The sequence below is a fragment of the Mesoplodon mirus genome (genome assembly GCF_964341445.2).
Source record: "Mesoplodon mirus genome assembly, chromosome: 13".
NCBI classification, from domain to species: domain Eukaryota; kingdom Metazoa; phylum Chordata; class Mammalia; order Artiodactyla; family Ziphiidae; genus Mesoplodon; species Mesoplodon mirus.
In genome coordinates, this window is record NC_138989.1 from 1,076,896 (window position 1) to 1,093,247 (window position 16,352).

The 16,352-nt window shown below is 52.6% G+C and overlaps 1 protein-coding gene across 10 annotated transcripts in view; it reads right to left on the bottom strand.

Annotated features, from left to right (window-relative positions):
• Nucleotides 1-1,239: 1,239 nt before the first annotated feature.
• The window catches only part of EP400 (E1A binding protein p400), a 114,677-nt gene continuing 99,564 nt past the window's right edge, over nucleotides 1,240-16,352 (bottom strand). For 9 of the 10 annotated variants that reach the window (XM_082641629.1, XM_082641635.1, XM_082641637.1 and 6 more), the window contains 6 exons: nucleotides 14,506-14,724; nucleotides 12,364-12,559; nucleotides 11,879-12,003; nucleotides 10,292-10,438; nucleotides 5,180-5,257; nucleotides 1,240-4,389 (listed from right to left, as the gene is read on the bottom strand). In XM_082641629.1, the coding sequence (XP_082497755.1) occupies nucleotides 4,117-4,389; nucleotides 5,180-5,257; nucleotides 10,292-10,438; nucleotides 11,879-12,003; nucleotides 12,364-12,559; nucleotides 14,506-14,724 (1,038 nt within the window). In that variant the 3' untranslated portion in view covers nucleotides 1,240-4,116. The remainder of the gene's footprint in view (nucleotides 4,390-5,179; nucleotides 5,258-10,291; nucleotides 10,439-11,878; nucleotides 12,004-12,363; nucleotides 12,560-14,505; nucleotides 14,725-16,352) is intronic. The other variant, XM_082641636.1, reaches the window with a different exon arrangement.

Here is a 16,352-nt window from a genome sequence, read left to right on the forward strand (position 1 = left end):
CGGCCGATCGGCGCGAGCAGGCGGGGCGAGGGCTGGAGGACCGGAAGCAGCGGCGGCTGAGGCGGGACCTGCACGCGACGCCCCCGGCCCGCGCCTGCGCACTCCCGCGGCTTCCTTCGCCCGCGGTCACGTGCGCGCCAGGCTCCGCTCGTTCCTACGTTCGCCTGCACCCTTCCATCCACCCGTCCGTCCGCTCCTCCCCTGCCCACCCACCCCCTCATCGCACACTTAACTGCCTGTTGCGTTGACCAAGCACGTCCTGTCCTTGCCCTGGCAGGACCTGCGGCCTAGGGAGCAGGGGGCATACATGGGCACATGGATGCCCGGTTAGAGGAAGTAGGGCCGAGCGGCTGAGAAAAGGAGGGGGAGGTTGAGTGCCCGTTTTAAGTTAGGGGGCGGCAGTCAGAAAGCCTCCTAAGGCTGTTGAGCTGGGATCTGAAGACCCCCAAGGATGGTTTTTTCCCTTGTTTGTGACCAGGGAGATGGTCCAGCGGGTCTGTCCCTGGTTTCACTCTGGCTACCTTCAACCACCACCTCCCCGGCAGACACAGTGAGCTTTCAAACTTGTAAGTCAAGCTGGCTTCCAGGCTTCTGCTTAGCATGAAGTCCAGATCGCCGGCCGTGACCTTGTCCCTGTTTCTTCATGGTGCTTACACCGTTCTGAATCATTTTATCATCTGTCTGCACTACTTTGCTCGTAGCTGTAGCTCCAGGGCCTAGACACACAGTATGCACTCAGTAAGCATCAGCTGAATAAACCAGTAATTGACCCATCTATCTCTCATTAGTTTTGATTTTCTTGAAAAGCCAAGTGTTGCTTTTTTAAAAAAATTTCCACCATTAGTGATAAAGATGGCGTGTAATACGCTTCAATAAATACTCACTGCATAGGGACACAACCACAGTGCAGCTGGGAAGCGCTGCTGTCTAGTACGAGGTAGTACTGGAGAACAAGAACACTACGAAGAAAAACGCACCGGGTCCTTCCTCCTCGTGTGGCTTTGGAACACAGTGGCCAGGTGCACGTGGTCTCTGCGGAGAGAAATGGTGACTTCACTGAGAAACTCCATCCCTTCTAGTTCTGGCTACCGTCTGGGGGAGGGGCGAGAAGAAAACCTCCTTCGCAACACTAACTTGGTTTCCCTGTGTCTTGTTTTCTCTTCACACAATGAAATGAATATGACTGGTATCTTATTTTAACCTGAACAGTAGCTTTCTATGAAAGACAAAACAAAAAAGCATATAAAAAGGTCAATTTATTACACCTTTTGTCTGGTGGGATATCAGTGCCCTTTAAAACCCTACTATTCAAGTACAAACGATTGTTTACAAAGTATTTACAATTTCGGTCTTCTTCCTTTATATTTTAAAACACAACAGCTATCGGGTTACAACAGTTAACAAAAAGTCCTGAAGGTGGCAAAAAAAAGGGAAAGCCCCTGCCTCAGGAGGCTCACGCCAGCCTCCTGCTTCCCCCGGCCCTGGATCCTCCAACCACCACCCGGCGTCCCTGGAACAAGTGTCTCTGATTAAAAGAAAAACTGGGCGACTGCTTTCCGTGGTAGCCAATTCCAGTTTGACGGTGTTTTTGCCTGCTGTCTTTATATTTTATGTTCTGAAGATTTCTCTCAATCCTTACCATGCATTGGGCGGGAACCCTGTTCTACAAGGTAATGTGGGATTCTGACAACAGTAACAATCTGAGGAAGCCTGGAAAACATCGTCCTAAACTCACACTTATTTTTTTTTTATATTTTATTTTTGCGGTATGCGGGCCTCTCACTGTTGTGGCCTCTCCCATTGTGGAGCACAGGCTCCGGACACGCAGGCTCTGCGGCCACGGCTCACAGGCCTAGCGGCTCCACGGCATGTGGGATCTTCCCGAACCGGGGCACGAACCCGTGTCCCCTGCATCGGCAGGCGGACTCTCAACCACTGCACCACCAGGGAAGCCCCACACTTATTCTTAAATATGGAAAGTTTAACCTTTAAAACAGAAAGCGAAGAAAACAATACACTGGACCCTTTACCTAAATGACACTGTAGAAGACTATGAGGTCAATGCTGACATCTAGATGTTAACTAAATCGACTGATACCAGTAACGCTATTTTCTGTCCCATATTTTGCAACAGGGAATCGCTGAAGAAAACACACTTCTTTCACTCACATAGTAAGACAGGGCAGGAGTCCCACACTGCAAATAGTCAGACCCTAGTTCTGTTCTCTTAGAAAGCTTTTGAGAGATTTTTCTAAATTCTCTTCTAGTGTTCTAGATTAATAGAGGACTTCTACTCAGGCAGCTATGTCTAGGATATTCTAAACACTCAACACTTCACCATCACCTACAAAGAGACCGTCAACACCCCATGAAGGGTAAGAACAAAACCAACAGGCTGCACAAGATAAGCTGAAAAGGAGAACTCCTTTTTAGTTCTGCACATTTGAGGATTTAAAAAGAAAAAGTAGGAACTCTCCTCAGTACCCAGACACGAAACACAGAAAGCCTCCTGCGTGCTGTACTCTCTCATTACAGCACGTGCTGAACCCACAATGAACAAGTTAGAAGGCAAATTATAGTGTTCTGTTTTGATATGTTCAATTAACTAGAACGTTAAATCCTGTCCACTCGGAACAACTGACCTTTACTTTTTTCCAAATTTCTCACCAAGAACTCAAAAATGAGCTGCCCGGTTGGCTTCACTAAGGGATCAATCGCCATATTATTGTCCACATATATTGATGGGAAACAAAAAAATTCGGGACAGGACACTTTCCTTTGTGTCACATAAAGTGATATAAAGGGGGAGGAAACAGACTGATGAAAAATGAAAAATCTCTCAGTATGCCGGAACTGTTCCTAGGTACACACAGACCTAACACAACCTGATTTCCTGGACCAAAACTGTAAAGGAGGCACAGAGAGCAGAGAGGGTGTGATCAGACACGCGCCTTTTGCTTGGGTGGACACTTCCAGGTAAGCAGACATCGTCAGCCAATCAAGCCCTTTGCACTTGCCACAGTAAAAAAAATAAAAACAGCAAATCCAGGGCGTCCTCTCTGCCCCTCCACCACGGGCCGCCCACCCCAAAGAGCCTGCACGGCTCTCTGCTTTATGCAGAGCCCCAAGTGGGCGATCTGCTCACATACGAGACAGGGCCGTCTAGTGTGAAGAGTTCACCACACCCACTTCTGTGGGTAACACTTGTAGGTGCATACACACTCCACCTGTACAAGGAGGCTTCTCACCTCTGCACGTCACGCCTGGGCTGGGCACGAAAGCAAAGGGGCGATGGCAGGCCGCCCCCTTAGCAAGAGTCTCGCCTCACTGAGCACCCAGCAGTGCCATCTGCAACGTGACAACGCTTGTACAGCACTCTGGGCCCTGAACCACTCCCAGACAGGAGCCTCACAAAGCTTGCTGGCGCTGCTTCAGTGGTCTAAGTCCAACTACAAGTTTATCCGAAACCTGGGAAAATATCGCGGACGTGCTGGGACGGGGAGCAGCCCCAAGGGTTCCGTTTACGTGGAAACCGGTCGCTGAGGGAAGCCGCGCGCGATGCTCTTTGCAATGACAGTTCAGTCACAGATGGTTCCCCTTCAACACAAGCTGGGAACGCGTCATGAATGTGCTTCAATGCATGCCAGGTTTTCCCTGATCTGAGGTGACCCACCTTTGAGGTTAGACAGTCTTTCTCCTCTTGAAGGACCGTAACGTGTTTTCAGTTAGGAATAAAGAACCAGGCAGAGACAGATGCTGTCAGACCACATCTTAGCTTCGTGAGGTCTATTTTATGCCTCCTACTGCACCTTCCAAATGGCTACTTGTGATGTGCAAGAAACACTGCACACTAACAGAGAAATTCTAAACGGCTCTCAGGACCCAGCAGTACTGCTCTGGAGGAGAAACTAAAAGGTAAAGCACTGAGGAAACACTGCCACTGCCGCTTTTTCAGTCAGCCACGCAGCACGTGACGGGGTGCTCGCTGAGGGCCGCGGCCCCAGGCGCTGGACGTCCTGCAGGGCACGGTCCTGGGCTCAGCAGGTCAGTCCACCCCGTCTTGGCGGGACGGTGGAAGGCACGGGCGGCCCGCCTGGGGCCGTGCCGCTCTCCCGACTAGGGGCACGGAGGCTTGGTGGGCGTCTTTAACCTGACGGCGGGGACCCTCATCTGGAGCTTGGGCTGCTGGTTCGGGCCGTCGGAGCTGGCCGGCACCTGGGCCGGGCTGGGAGCACCGGGGGTCTGCAGCTGGGCCGCCGCCGTGGTCACGACTTGCTGCTGCATGAGCTTCTGCTGGACCACCTGTGCTGTTGCTGTCACTGCGGGGATCACCTGGACCTGCTGCCCGGCTGCCGTCGCCTGGGTGAGGGTCACAGCCTGCGGGGAAGCCTGAACCAAAACAGAAACACATCTCCTAGAAGACGCAGGTCAGGGGACATGGAAAATTAGACACCCTGGGGTGGGGGTTAGAAACCTAACTAGCGCGAATGCTTCCGTGAAATGTAGACACGACCTGACCTATCAGTAGGACCTCTGGTTTCTAACCAAACAGAAACAGACAACGAAATTATTGCTGCTTTTAGGCTACCAGTGGATGCCTCTGGGGAAATGACGACGGGCACTGGTGCTGCTGGGGTCCGGCTTCTAATACTATCTGGTTTCGTGAGATCTACATACCAGTGTGATTCTGAACAGACTAAAATTATTTTAAAGCACTGCTTTCATACAGCCACATTTTTAGCAGTAAAAAAAAAACAAAAACGGTAAGAACCGAAAGCTAGGCTCTGTTGGGAAGCCAAGTCCTGGCTGTCCCCAGTAGTATTTCTACTCTAAGACCCAAGGTCGATATGAACGGATTCTGTTTTCTTTCTTCGTTTCCCTAAAACGAAGGTGTGGTGGCTTCCGCTGGCAGGATGCACCGAAGGTTTACTGGCTGAAGGAAGGAGCCCAGAAATGAGCCCCCTCAGCACATGTGACACGGAGTCCAAACACATTTGTTCAGGTTTTTTTCCCGCTAGTCTCAAGCTATCAAGTGTCTTCCCCAAAGTTAATTTTCTTTTCTGTATTATGATAATCACAAGCGGTTCTCTAGGAATTAAAATTCTATTTCCTCGGATGAAAAGCAAGAACTCTCTTCATGGGAACCCCCGACAGCTGCGGGCGGGTCTCCAGGTCCTACCTGTTGGGAAGCAGAGGCAACCTGCTGGATGCTGGCCACAGGTGTCTGCTGCTGGACGACTTGAGGGAGTTTCGCAACCTTGGACAAAACAAAAAAGCCAAATGGAGACGCCAAATGAACGTGTGTGCAAATGAGATTTCTTGCCCTCTCTCCTTCTCAGTTTTTAATGCAAAAAAAAAAAAAAAAAGACGGTGGTCAGATGACACAAAATAGCAGTTCTCAAAAGTGTGCTCACCTGGAACCCCGAGAGAACAAGTTATTTCACCTTTGCACTGAGTAACGACTGCCTTTCTAATCTGTAATCACGCGTAAGTTGAAGCTTATTATCGGTCTCACATTTCAGACAGTCACATTTTTCTTTTATAAAAATCGCTACAAGTCTATATGAGAGAGTTACATGGAAGATGGAGTGCCTGGGCGCCACTCCACGTGTGCCCCCACTGTCAGGGGACCCAGACCAACACCAAGGTTCAGCCCTAGTCCAGAGACATCTACGCCCAAACTCTGAAGTGGTTATTTCACCATTTTTCGACATTCTTCTTCATCATGATTGAGATCTTCCTCTTTATAAAACAAAACCTTCCACCCAATGGTCACTTTTTATAAACCTGCCTATCTTGCTGTCCTGCTGTAATAAGACGATTCAGGCCACTTGTGTCTACTCAGGGCTTTGGGGACACCGGCTCACAGAAGCAGAAGGCGCTCCCGAGTGGGTAGTTGCTGGGGGCCATGGAAAGCCCCCTCAGGTCTCTAACTGGCGGAACAGGGATGAAAATAAGTCCTGCCCAAGATAATCCTGGAGGAAATGTGAAATTATATGATGTACTTGCAAATGACAAGCTCCCAAGTAAATATGAGTTCTCATGGAAATTAAAATGAATCAGAAGGCATTGACTAGTTTACTGTAACTTGAATCAAAAACTGTGAACCGCATTCACTGACATCAAAGGAACCCCTGAGTGAGCCTGTGCGCTTCCTCTGATGGGAGAGATGCTCGGTCAGCTACCGCAGCGCATGGGCCACAGCCCAGATCGGCAGCCACGAAAATGCTGAGATGGCACGCACAACACCAAGGGGACGTCTTAAAATGCATCGATAAACCTGCAGGAAGTCCAGAGCTCGTAGTGCCAAAACTTAAGCAAATGGGGGACCCTGAGCCATGAGAAGGCGCTACAGCAGCTCGTGCCCGAGACCACGTGCTGCAGGGGAAGCCTTACACTGGGTTTTCATGGCCTCCCGGGTGCAGCAAAGAGACCAAGTCCAAACCCACTCTCAGGAGGAGCTAACAAGAGGGCTGCCCGATGCCCCCCGCAGCTGCGATCCTGGCACTCAAAGGGTCTGTGAGGAAGCCGCCAGCCTTAGGCCTCGGTGCTAGGCAGGGGAGGGGGAGACACAGGCTGGCAGACCAAACCCTCAAGCCACAGCAGATATGGTCCTGATGGTACCCATGGGAGCCCAGCACAAGGAAGAACCCACCTTCAACCCAGACCTCAAAGCCTTCCCACAAACAGAGCTTCAAGGGAAACTGGCTCACAAGAAGACAACTCCTATAATGACAAAACCCCCACAGTTCCTGAAGCAAGAACAGCAGAAACAAGTAAAATCAGATGCACACGGACTTCAAATAGAGGAATTATCAGGCACGCACAAAACAGTGTGCCGTCCTGTGCAGCCTGAAAACACATATGGGAACAAGAGACTACAAAGACCAAGCAGACTTGAGACAAAAGCAGAACTTCGAAGAATAAAATACTTATAATCACCAAAATTAAAATTCAATGGACAAGCTTAACAGCAGATGAGACCTAATGAAAGGAAAACTCAGTGAAATGGGAGACAGGTTAGAGGACATTACTCAGAACGTAGCACAGAGAGACAATGAAAGGAAAGCACAGAGACTGAAGAGACACGGAGGGCAGGGAATGGGGCAGAGGCGGCATCTAAAGAAACAGCGGCTGCTCATTTCCTAAACTGGCAAGATAGATCAATGCCCAGATTCCAGACGATCAACAAATTCCAAGCTAGAGCGTCACAGCATTTATAAAACGCCAAAGACAAAGAAAAGATCTCAAAAGGAAACAGAGGGAGAAAAGACAGGTTACCATCGAAGCAGCGACCCGCTGGACAAACATCTGACTTCTCCTCAACAATAAAAGACCAGGAGCCAGGGAGTACTGTTAATGTGCTGAGAAAATAAATGTCCATCTAGAATTCCATACCAAGCAGAAGCATCCTTCAGGAACAAGAGTGAAATACAGGCATTTTCAAACACTATGGGAAACTCCAAAGGGTGTACTTCAAGCAGAAGAAAAGTAATTTTACATGAAAAGTGAAAATGAAACAGGATAGAAGGAAACTGCGTGATTGCAGCGGCACGTGAGTTGAGAGGGCCAGGGAGCAACAGTGTTGACAGACCAGTGCTCCAGAGCAGAGCAGAGATGGTGGTTTGTGCTATCCTTTGGAAAGGTACATGTGCACATGGAGATTTTAGGATAACCACTTAGAGAACGGAAAGAAAACATGTAATTATCAAACGAGTCAGAGGAGGAAAAAAACCCAGAATGACAAAAAATAAATACATAACTGGAATAAGAGAAGGTAAGTAAGGCTGGAAAGAGAAAACAGAACAAGTTGAAAACCCACACAAAATGGAAGCTAAAGGCCGTTCCACCCAGGCCTCACCATAAAGGGAGTGAATGTGTCACAGGTAAAGGACCAAAACTGAGACGCGGGACAATGACAGTGAGGCGGCGTCCAGCGACCGTTTCTGTGACATGGGTGGAGTTCTCGGCATGAGGCACAACAGGCTGCCAGACCAAAACAGTACTTCAAGATAATAAAATGTAAAATTTTAATTTATGTGCAGCTAATAACAGAGCACCTAATGTAAAAAGCAAAGGAATATAAGGAAAAACGGATAAACCCATAACCAGAATGGGAGGGGTTTTTTTTCCTCCATTTTTTTGGCTGTGCCAAGCGGCATGTGGCATCCTCAGTTCCCTGACCAGGGATGGAAGCCGCGCCCCCTGCAGTGGAAGCGCGGAGGCCCAACCACTGGAGCGCCAGGGGAGTCCCAGAATGGGAGATTTTAACTCACCCCTCTCATAACTGACAGACAAAGCCAACTAGTAGGCACAACACCCCGGATAAACCTGACCTGGAGGTGACAAAGGGACCCCACGTCGCCACAAAGCACGTCTCAGCGCACTTCACCGCAGGATCCGTGCTGGGCCAGGTGTGGCGCGTGAAGAACAGCGGAGGGTTTGGCCCAGGACAGGCTGAAGGTCAGGGAAGACAGAACTGCTGTCCCAGAGCTGCAGGAGGAGGGGCTCAGGTACCAGAGACACACACCTCCAGGGGGCCGTCCGAAGGCAGCCAGCATTAAAACCCTGGGCGGGATGAGAGCTGGCCGCAGATGCGAATCTGGACTCATGGGCACAGAGGTGGGCTCAAAGCCTCGAGGCTGGAGGGACCACGAGGGGAGGGGTGCAGACAGAGGGTTTTTAAAAAGACAAAACACCACAACCAAAGGAACAAAAAGTTGTAGCAATCTAGATAAAGAAGAGAATTTTCTTACTGTGCTGAAGGGTGATTTAAAAAACCCAACCCGCAGAACGACCACGAGGAGAACGATGTGGCCGAGCTTCCTGTCTGCGCCTGTCACACTGCCTTGTGGGCATCGCCAGCATGACGAGGCGGGAATGAGAAAGAGAAGGACGAAGGGGAAGATGCGGCCGCCAGGACTCACAGGTGATGTGATCGACACAAGGGAAACGCAAACCAACTAGAACAGATGGAGGCCGTGGGATGCAAACGTCAACACACAGTGTCCTAGAGACACAGACAAGAAGAGGGAACTTAGAGCAGAGTATCAGAAAATGCCCTTATTTAGGGATAAATCTAATACACGCAGTAAGATCTTTATGGAAAAAAATCAGAAAACTTACTTAAAGGGCATTAAAGAAGACTTAAACAGCAAATGAGGTATCATGTTGGTGAATCTGAAGTCAAGGCTATAGAGATGTCCACTCTCCCCCAAACTGATCTACAGAGTCAATGCAGTTCTAACAAAAACCCCATCAGTTTTGACCACAGTGTGTATACTAAATAAGCTGACTCAAAATCGATACGGAAGTGCAAAGAGCCGGGAAAGCAGGACGTTCCCGACAGCAGGAGGTGGATGCCGAGAATCATCATGCAGCAGAGTGATGAAGAGAGGGCAGTGTGGGCTCACAGGGACCGAGACCACGGTGCTGAAGAGAAGCCCCCGAGGAACCGCACGTCACGCGTGCCTGGTCACACGGTGGGCCGGGGGAGAGAAGGGACTCCTGAATGAGTAGTGTGAAAGTAACAGGGCGTTGTGTTCACGTGGAAAACTTAAAACGGAGCCCCTATTTTTGGATCATCTCCAAAAACCAATTCCAGGAAGGTTAAAGACATAAATGTGAACAAAAAAATTATCAAGTTTTTAGAAGATGATCTAGGAAACAGCACCATGACTTCTGGGAAGGATTTCTTAAGCAAAGTGCAAAAGGCACTATTCAGACACAAAAAGATTGATAAATTCCAATACACTCAAATTCAGAAGCTCTGTTCGTAAAGTGAGTGAGCAGATAAGGCACAAGCTGGGAGAAGTGTGACACACAGACCCAAAGGCAGACACCCGGGACATACAGCCCCACCGGGAAGCCCCCGAACAGGCTCGTCCCAAGGGAGGGGCCCCAACGGTCAGCAGATTCGCACCGCTGCCAGAGGAAGGCAGACGGCAGGTCGGCACGGGCCGAGGCTGAGGGACCACAGGGGCTCGGCGGGTGCGCGTGCCCACAGCCCCGCACCCCGACCCGGGCGTCACGCATGCCAGGACCCAGGAGACATGCAATGCCGGGCTGGCCAGTGCCGGGCAGCCGGCGACAGCGGAGGGACAACCACGACCCCTGGAGGAACCTCAGCAGCACAAAGGCTGCCACCGCAGCAGGACCTGAGCGCAGTTCCCAGGCCACGCTGCGGGGCCCCATGACGCTCTCCATGGGGCGCTGGTTGGCGGCGTCCCCCTGCTCTACCTCCGAGCGCCCGCTGCGTCTGCTCCCAGCCCTCGGGCTCCCCGCTGCTCACCTGGATCTGGGTCTGCACCTGCTGGGTCCCAGCCAGTTTCTGGGCCTGGGAGATGGGCGTGGTGAGAAACTGGGTTTTAAGGGCAGGCTGGGTGGCGTAGGTGACCTTCTGTGGTTGGCCCTGAGCGGCAATCTGCTGTGCCGTGATCTGAGGAAAGAGAGGCCACCCAGGGTTGGAGCAGGCAAGGCTCTGGGTCCCCTTCTCAGAGCCACCGGGCCTCCTCCGTGGGCCCCGACTGCCCCCAGACGCCCACAGCGTGACCACCCCGGCTCCTGGCCCATCTCCTCCCCTGCCGGGCAGTCCCCTCACGGCCCAGGCTGGGCTTCATCTCCATCCTCTGCGGCACCTGGTGCCACGTCTGCTCATCATGTAAGCGAGCGAACGTGACAATACAGGAAACACGCACAGTTTCCCAAATCTAACTTGAAGAATTTGGCCCATACTCAAAACTATTTAGCAAAAAGAGAAACAAACCTGTACGCACAATCTTTACACATTTAGTCTAATTTTCAGTTTTCCCTGCCAGGAGCGTTTAAATACTATTCAGAAAGCCATGCGTGTATGTGGCCCATATACCCGGTTTACAAAGCCACAGCTATGGACAGTTTTAACGTCTCAGAAGTCTTCTTTCAAGTTATGTGAACATACCGACGGGCACTTTGGCTAAAGCCCTTCTCCTTCTCTTTCAGACGTGGGCTAAGCCTCCACGATGACCCAGCCCGGTCTCCGTCCTGTCACAGTGCCTCCCAGCCCGCACGCCCCTCCCCGGAAGTCACTTCACGTCTCTGTGCGTCTGTCAGTTTCTGGGAAGGGGCACCAGCCGCCTGCAGAGCCCTCAGCGCACGGGGACAGTGCGCTGGCTCGCTCCGGTTCAGAAAACAGCACAGATACAACACGAAGTTCAAGAGCCAAGACGTCATCATCTGGGCGTCAGGCTTTGTGTCACCAGGAGCAGATAAGGCAGAAGCCCCGGGGAGCAGAGAGCCTTGCACTCTGTTCCCGCTCGCCAGCACAGCCCCAAACCCCCGCCTCCGAGGAGGACTCGCCTCTGGGGCCTCAATCAGCTCAGAACTGCCTCCCAGCCTTCTGAGTCAGAGAGTCGCTGACAGCACTCCTCTCACAGTACCCCTTCCCCTCTCTCCCCTCTCCCCATCCATCCGCTGATGGCGAGCACGTGTGTACACACGCACACACACACACATGCACACATGCACACACACACACACGGAGATGGTCCTCAGCTGGCTCCTGTGCACCCAGATGGGTCGCACACCAGGAGCTACACCTGCTTCCCTGAGTCCTTCCGGCCCCTCCCAGTCATGCAGTTCCACAGCCTGCGTCCTTCACAGTTGCCCCCACGAGCCCGCAGTACATGGGGGCTCCCCCTCTCATGAACCGCGCCCTCCCTCCAGGGCCAGCCCCAAGGCCGTCCTCTGTGCGGCCCAAGGCCACAACCACGGGGTCTCTGGTGCGTGGAGGCCAGGCAGCCAAGCAGGGCCGGTTCAGGACCCTCTCCACCTCCGTGCATCCCACGCTTGGCAGCGGGACCCGACTCACGTAAAGAGGGGACAACCGGGAATCCTGTACCTTCTGCTGGACGGCGGCTGGGCCTGGGGCGGCTTGTGGCTGGATGGCCTTCTGCTGCTGGACGGCTTGCTGCTTGAGCTTCAGCAGCTGCTGGACGTGCACAGGCTGGGCCACGACAGTCTGCCCTGAGAACACCGATCAGGTCATTTAATCACAAGCACCGAGTAGGGACAAGGTCTCAGGGCTCACAGTGAATTCAGCTTCAGTGATTTCTGTACAGAAAACTACACGCTGAAATGATGCTGAGCTAAATAAAGCCTCCCTTACATCTGCTTAAAATGCTTCTAGGTTCACAACAACATTTGGACAAAGGCTGGGGAAGCTAAGAAAGTGAACGGTTAAATCGAGGGACACTTCTGCTGAAATACACCGTGACACACCCGAGACGGCTGTGGGCCACAGCTACTAACTAGAAGAGGCCTGTCAGCCCCACTCAAGGCTGCACGCAGAGCGGTGGGGGGCGAGGGGTGGCATGAGACAGGCACCTGTGGCTTTCTGGGGCTGCCCGATGGCCACACTGATCCCAGCGACGTTCATGGGCAGCGTCGTGACGCCCGGCGAGGACACCACGGCTGCGGGCACCGACACCACCGGGGGCTTCGCCAGGGCCACCTGGGCCGGCTGGGGCGCCGGCGCCTGCATCTGCCCTTGGGCCTGCAGCTGTGAAGTGGGGACCCGGGTCTAGACAGTAAAAACAATGGGAGAGTCCAGAGACATTCAGCATTGCACACATCTGCAGACATTCCCCCACCAGCGGTCAGGTGGTGAGAAACTGACACATTCACAAAGGTGCTGCGTGGCGGTCAGCTAATGGAAAACAGCTCACTGTGGGCCGCCTATGTGCCCTGACCGTCGCCAGCGGACACAGGGAGCGGGGCTCGGCAGCCCCCGGACGCCCGGGCGCACTGCTGCTCGGATGCGCTCCTGTCCCACAGCGAGCGTCTCTGCCTCCTGCATCTCAGGGCCTGACAGCACCCGCTCTTGCCTCACTTCCTACGCTCGTCTCCTATCCCTCAGCGGCCACGGAAGGTCAGCCCGAGATCACGGCCTCGGCCTCCCACCAAGGGCCACCCTCGGTCTCCACCTCCTGCGACTTGCTTATCACTCGGCTACCAAGCACTTTTTTCCTTAAGTTATATTTTTTAAAAGGAAAACGGAAGTAGATCCGTTTTTATACATACAAAAACTCAGACTACCTAAGAAAATACGAGGAAGTAAAAATCAGCCCTAACCCTAAGGTGCCCACGTGTGAATGTGGAAATGAGACCCCGCCCACCAGACCTTGTCCTTATCTGTGCGGCTTGCCAGGAAGGTGTGTGAAATGGGATGAATTCTAGATATCTGTAACCTGACTCTCCTCCTCTTACAACAATCCTTTTCCAAAGCTGCGTGCTATTCCATGCGTGCATGCTGTACAGTCTATTTATAGTCAACTCCTCGGTAATGGAGATTCGGGTCCCCCTAACACTCCTGGTACAAGTTTGTACGTTTATTACTTTGTACTTGTTCTATCATTTCTTAAGGATATAGCAGAGATAGAATCACTGGGTAAAATAAGGGGCACGTTTCTTAGCTCAACTGACTACAACCTCTGCAGAGGGAGCCGGTTCCCGCGGGCAAGCCCTGCCCAAGGCGTGGGCTGCCCCGAGGCGGGCCATCGTGCGCGACTGCTACTCTGCTCGTTCGAACTGGCATTTTCTTGTGAACACAGGTAACACCAAGCTTGCTTTCACAGTTTTTATCCGCTTCTATCCCCTCTCTTACAGACTTAAGTGGAGTGAAGCACACGGGATGCAGAGCCTGGGCCCCCAAAGCCCCAGGTCACAGCTGTGCTGCGGGTGACAAGCTGTAAGGTCTGGCTAAGTTCCCGAAGGTGTCTGCCTTGGCTTCTGCACCTGCAAAACGGAGCTGGCATCACAGCACCCACTCCTGCCTCGGCACCATCAGGTGACAGGCGGAGAGCCCACAGCAGCGCCTGACCCAGAGCAGGATCCCTAATGCTAGCCGTCGCCAGTGCCAGAAAGGGAGCCGCCCGCGCTGGGCACGGGTCTGCCTGACGTGACAGAATCTGGGCTCCAGGACACCCCCTCGACACGTGCCGAGTGTAGCTGGCGTTCCCAGACACCCCTTCACCACACCATCGTCCCCTCCTTCAGAAACCTTCGATGCCTCTCCGGGCCTGCAGAGCACCGCGACCCCTGAGCCTGGCTCTGGGGCCTCCCTCGCCCCTCCACCTCCCCTCTGCTCTGACCACACGGGCCTCGTGCCTGGCCCCTGCCCCAGCAGCACCGGGACACCTTCCAGGGGCCACATCTCGCCCTCCCGTTGCCCCCCCCACGTAAAGCCTGCCCTCTCTCCGTGGTCGGGCTCGCTCCCCACCCCACCCCCAGTCTCTCAGGCCACCATAAGCTCTGCGACACCGACATTCTGGAAAGCGTGACTGTGTAAATGTCTCCCACGTGCTGTTTCGCCCTCTCCGAGGAGAACTTAAGTTCCTGGGGGAACGAACGTGCCTTTACTTGTCACTCCGCCATAATACCTGCAAGGGCCTGAGCGAGCAACAACGGTTCAGTTAAAACGTAAGAAGACGCTGCTCTGGAAAAACAAGCGTATCGACCGGAACTTACGAGCCGGGCCACCTGGAGGTTGGCCACGGTGGTGCCCGTGAGCAGGGCGCCGGGCCTCGGGGCCGTGACCGTGGTGAGCTGGGGGCTCTGCTGCTGCGTGGGCTGCGGGGGCTGCACCTGCACTTGTGCCGTTGGCTGCGGGGGCCCCGGCGGGGCCTGTGCTGGGGGCGCCTGCTGGGGCAGCTGCAGTTTCTGCTTCTGCATTTTGATCAGGTGTTCCTAAAACCCAGATAAAGTAATCTTTTCATCAACGTCAACCGTATTCCATTTCGTATATATCTTGGTTTTAAGTTACTGTTCTACTACCCGTTCAATGTCGAAGTAAACAGTTGCTGATGCGCAGTATGCAAACCATCCTCCAGGCCTTGCCAACATGTTTTAAATGTTCCCTTACCACGGATGAAAACTAGCAACAGTGATTCTCACAAATTAGCAAATGCATAGCAAAATTTCTGGGTTCTTATCGCTTACAAGCAAGGCGATTCAAATCTGCAATACCACCAAAAATTCTTTAAGTCTTAAAATCGTAGTCCCTCTTGAAATTTTAAAATGTACTCTAAGACAAGCATTAGCTCTAAATTTTGTACTCCAACTGTCTCCAAATGGAAGTTTAATTGGTAAATAAACCCATGTCTCTAAAAGAAGTCAAAATATCAAGATAAAGATAGCTCAGGAAATATTTTAGGGGATAAAAATGTTTTAAGGAAATTTATATTGAATTATTCATGACCGTCCGATCTTGTTCAAGGTGCTGAAAAAGAAAAGGACTTTGCCACTGGTTTAGGAGAGGGAAGGGAAGGGAGTAACAGAACCAGGCAAGCGAGCCGGTGCGTGGGGCTCTGAGCAGCTGCAAGAGGGGAGCAGGGGCAACTGAAGGCCCCGCTGCCTTAGAGCGCGAGGAGCGGGGGGGTGGGAAGTGAAGGCCGTGGGGCGGGAGCGGAGGAGACCAGCTCTGACAGCTCGCCTCTGCCGGGCGGGGCGACCCTAACTCAGCGCTGTCTGCTGGCCGCCAGCTTTCGCGGCGACGGACACGTTCTGGAGCTGGGCTGTCGAATGTGGTAGGCACAGCCACGTGTGGCCTTGCGCCCTTGAGCTGTGGCTGGTGTGATGGAGGACGGAACGCCTCGTTTCCCTGGTGCGCATTCGGGTGCCTCCGGGACGAAGAAGTCTCAGCTGGTGCTCGCACGTCCTCACCGCCCTCCAGCGCCCTCGCCCCCTCTGTCACGCGCAAGGGGCAGGCCCGAGGTCAGGTACTTACTGTGGCAGGCCCGACAGCGAGCTGGAATTCTGAAGTACCATCTTGCTTTTATTACACGTTTTTCTGGTTACTTTCTATGTTGAGTATTAATGCTTTTCCATTTGTGGCAGGAATATAGTATTTCCTTTTAAAATGAATGTGTTTACTCATGTAACAGCACAGGTCGTACACAGATTGGCAAAATTCAGGAACATCAGCACTCAAATGAGAGAAACAATACTGCAAGTGAACTATTCCTCAAGAAACCAAGTCTTCACCATCTCATCTCTTAAAACGGTTGAGAGGGCCTCCCTGGTGGCGCAGTGGTTGAGAGTCCGCCTGCCGATGCAGGGGATACGGGTTCGTGCCCCGGTCTGGGAGGATCCCATATGCCGCGGAGCGGCTGGGCCCGTGAGCCATGGCCGCTGAGCCTGTGCGTCCGGAGCCTGTGCTCCGCAACGGGAGAGGCCACAACAGTGAGAGGGCCGCGTACAGAAAAAAAAAAAAAAAAAAAAAAACGGTTGAGAAATACTTTTCACTGACATTTTCTCAGGTTGGGAAAAGGGTCCCTGGAGCCTGAGCACAAAGCACAAGCAAGCGAGTGGGAAGA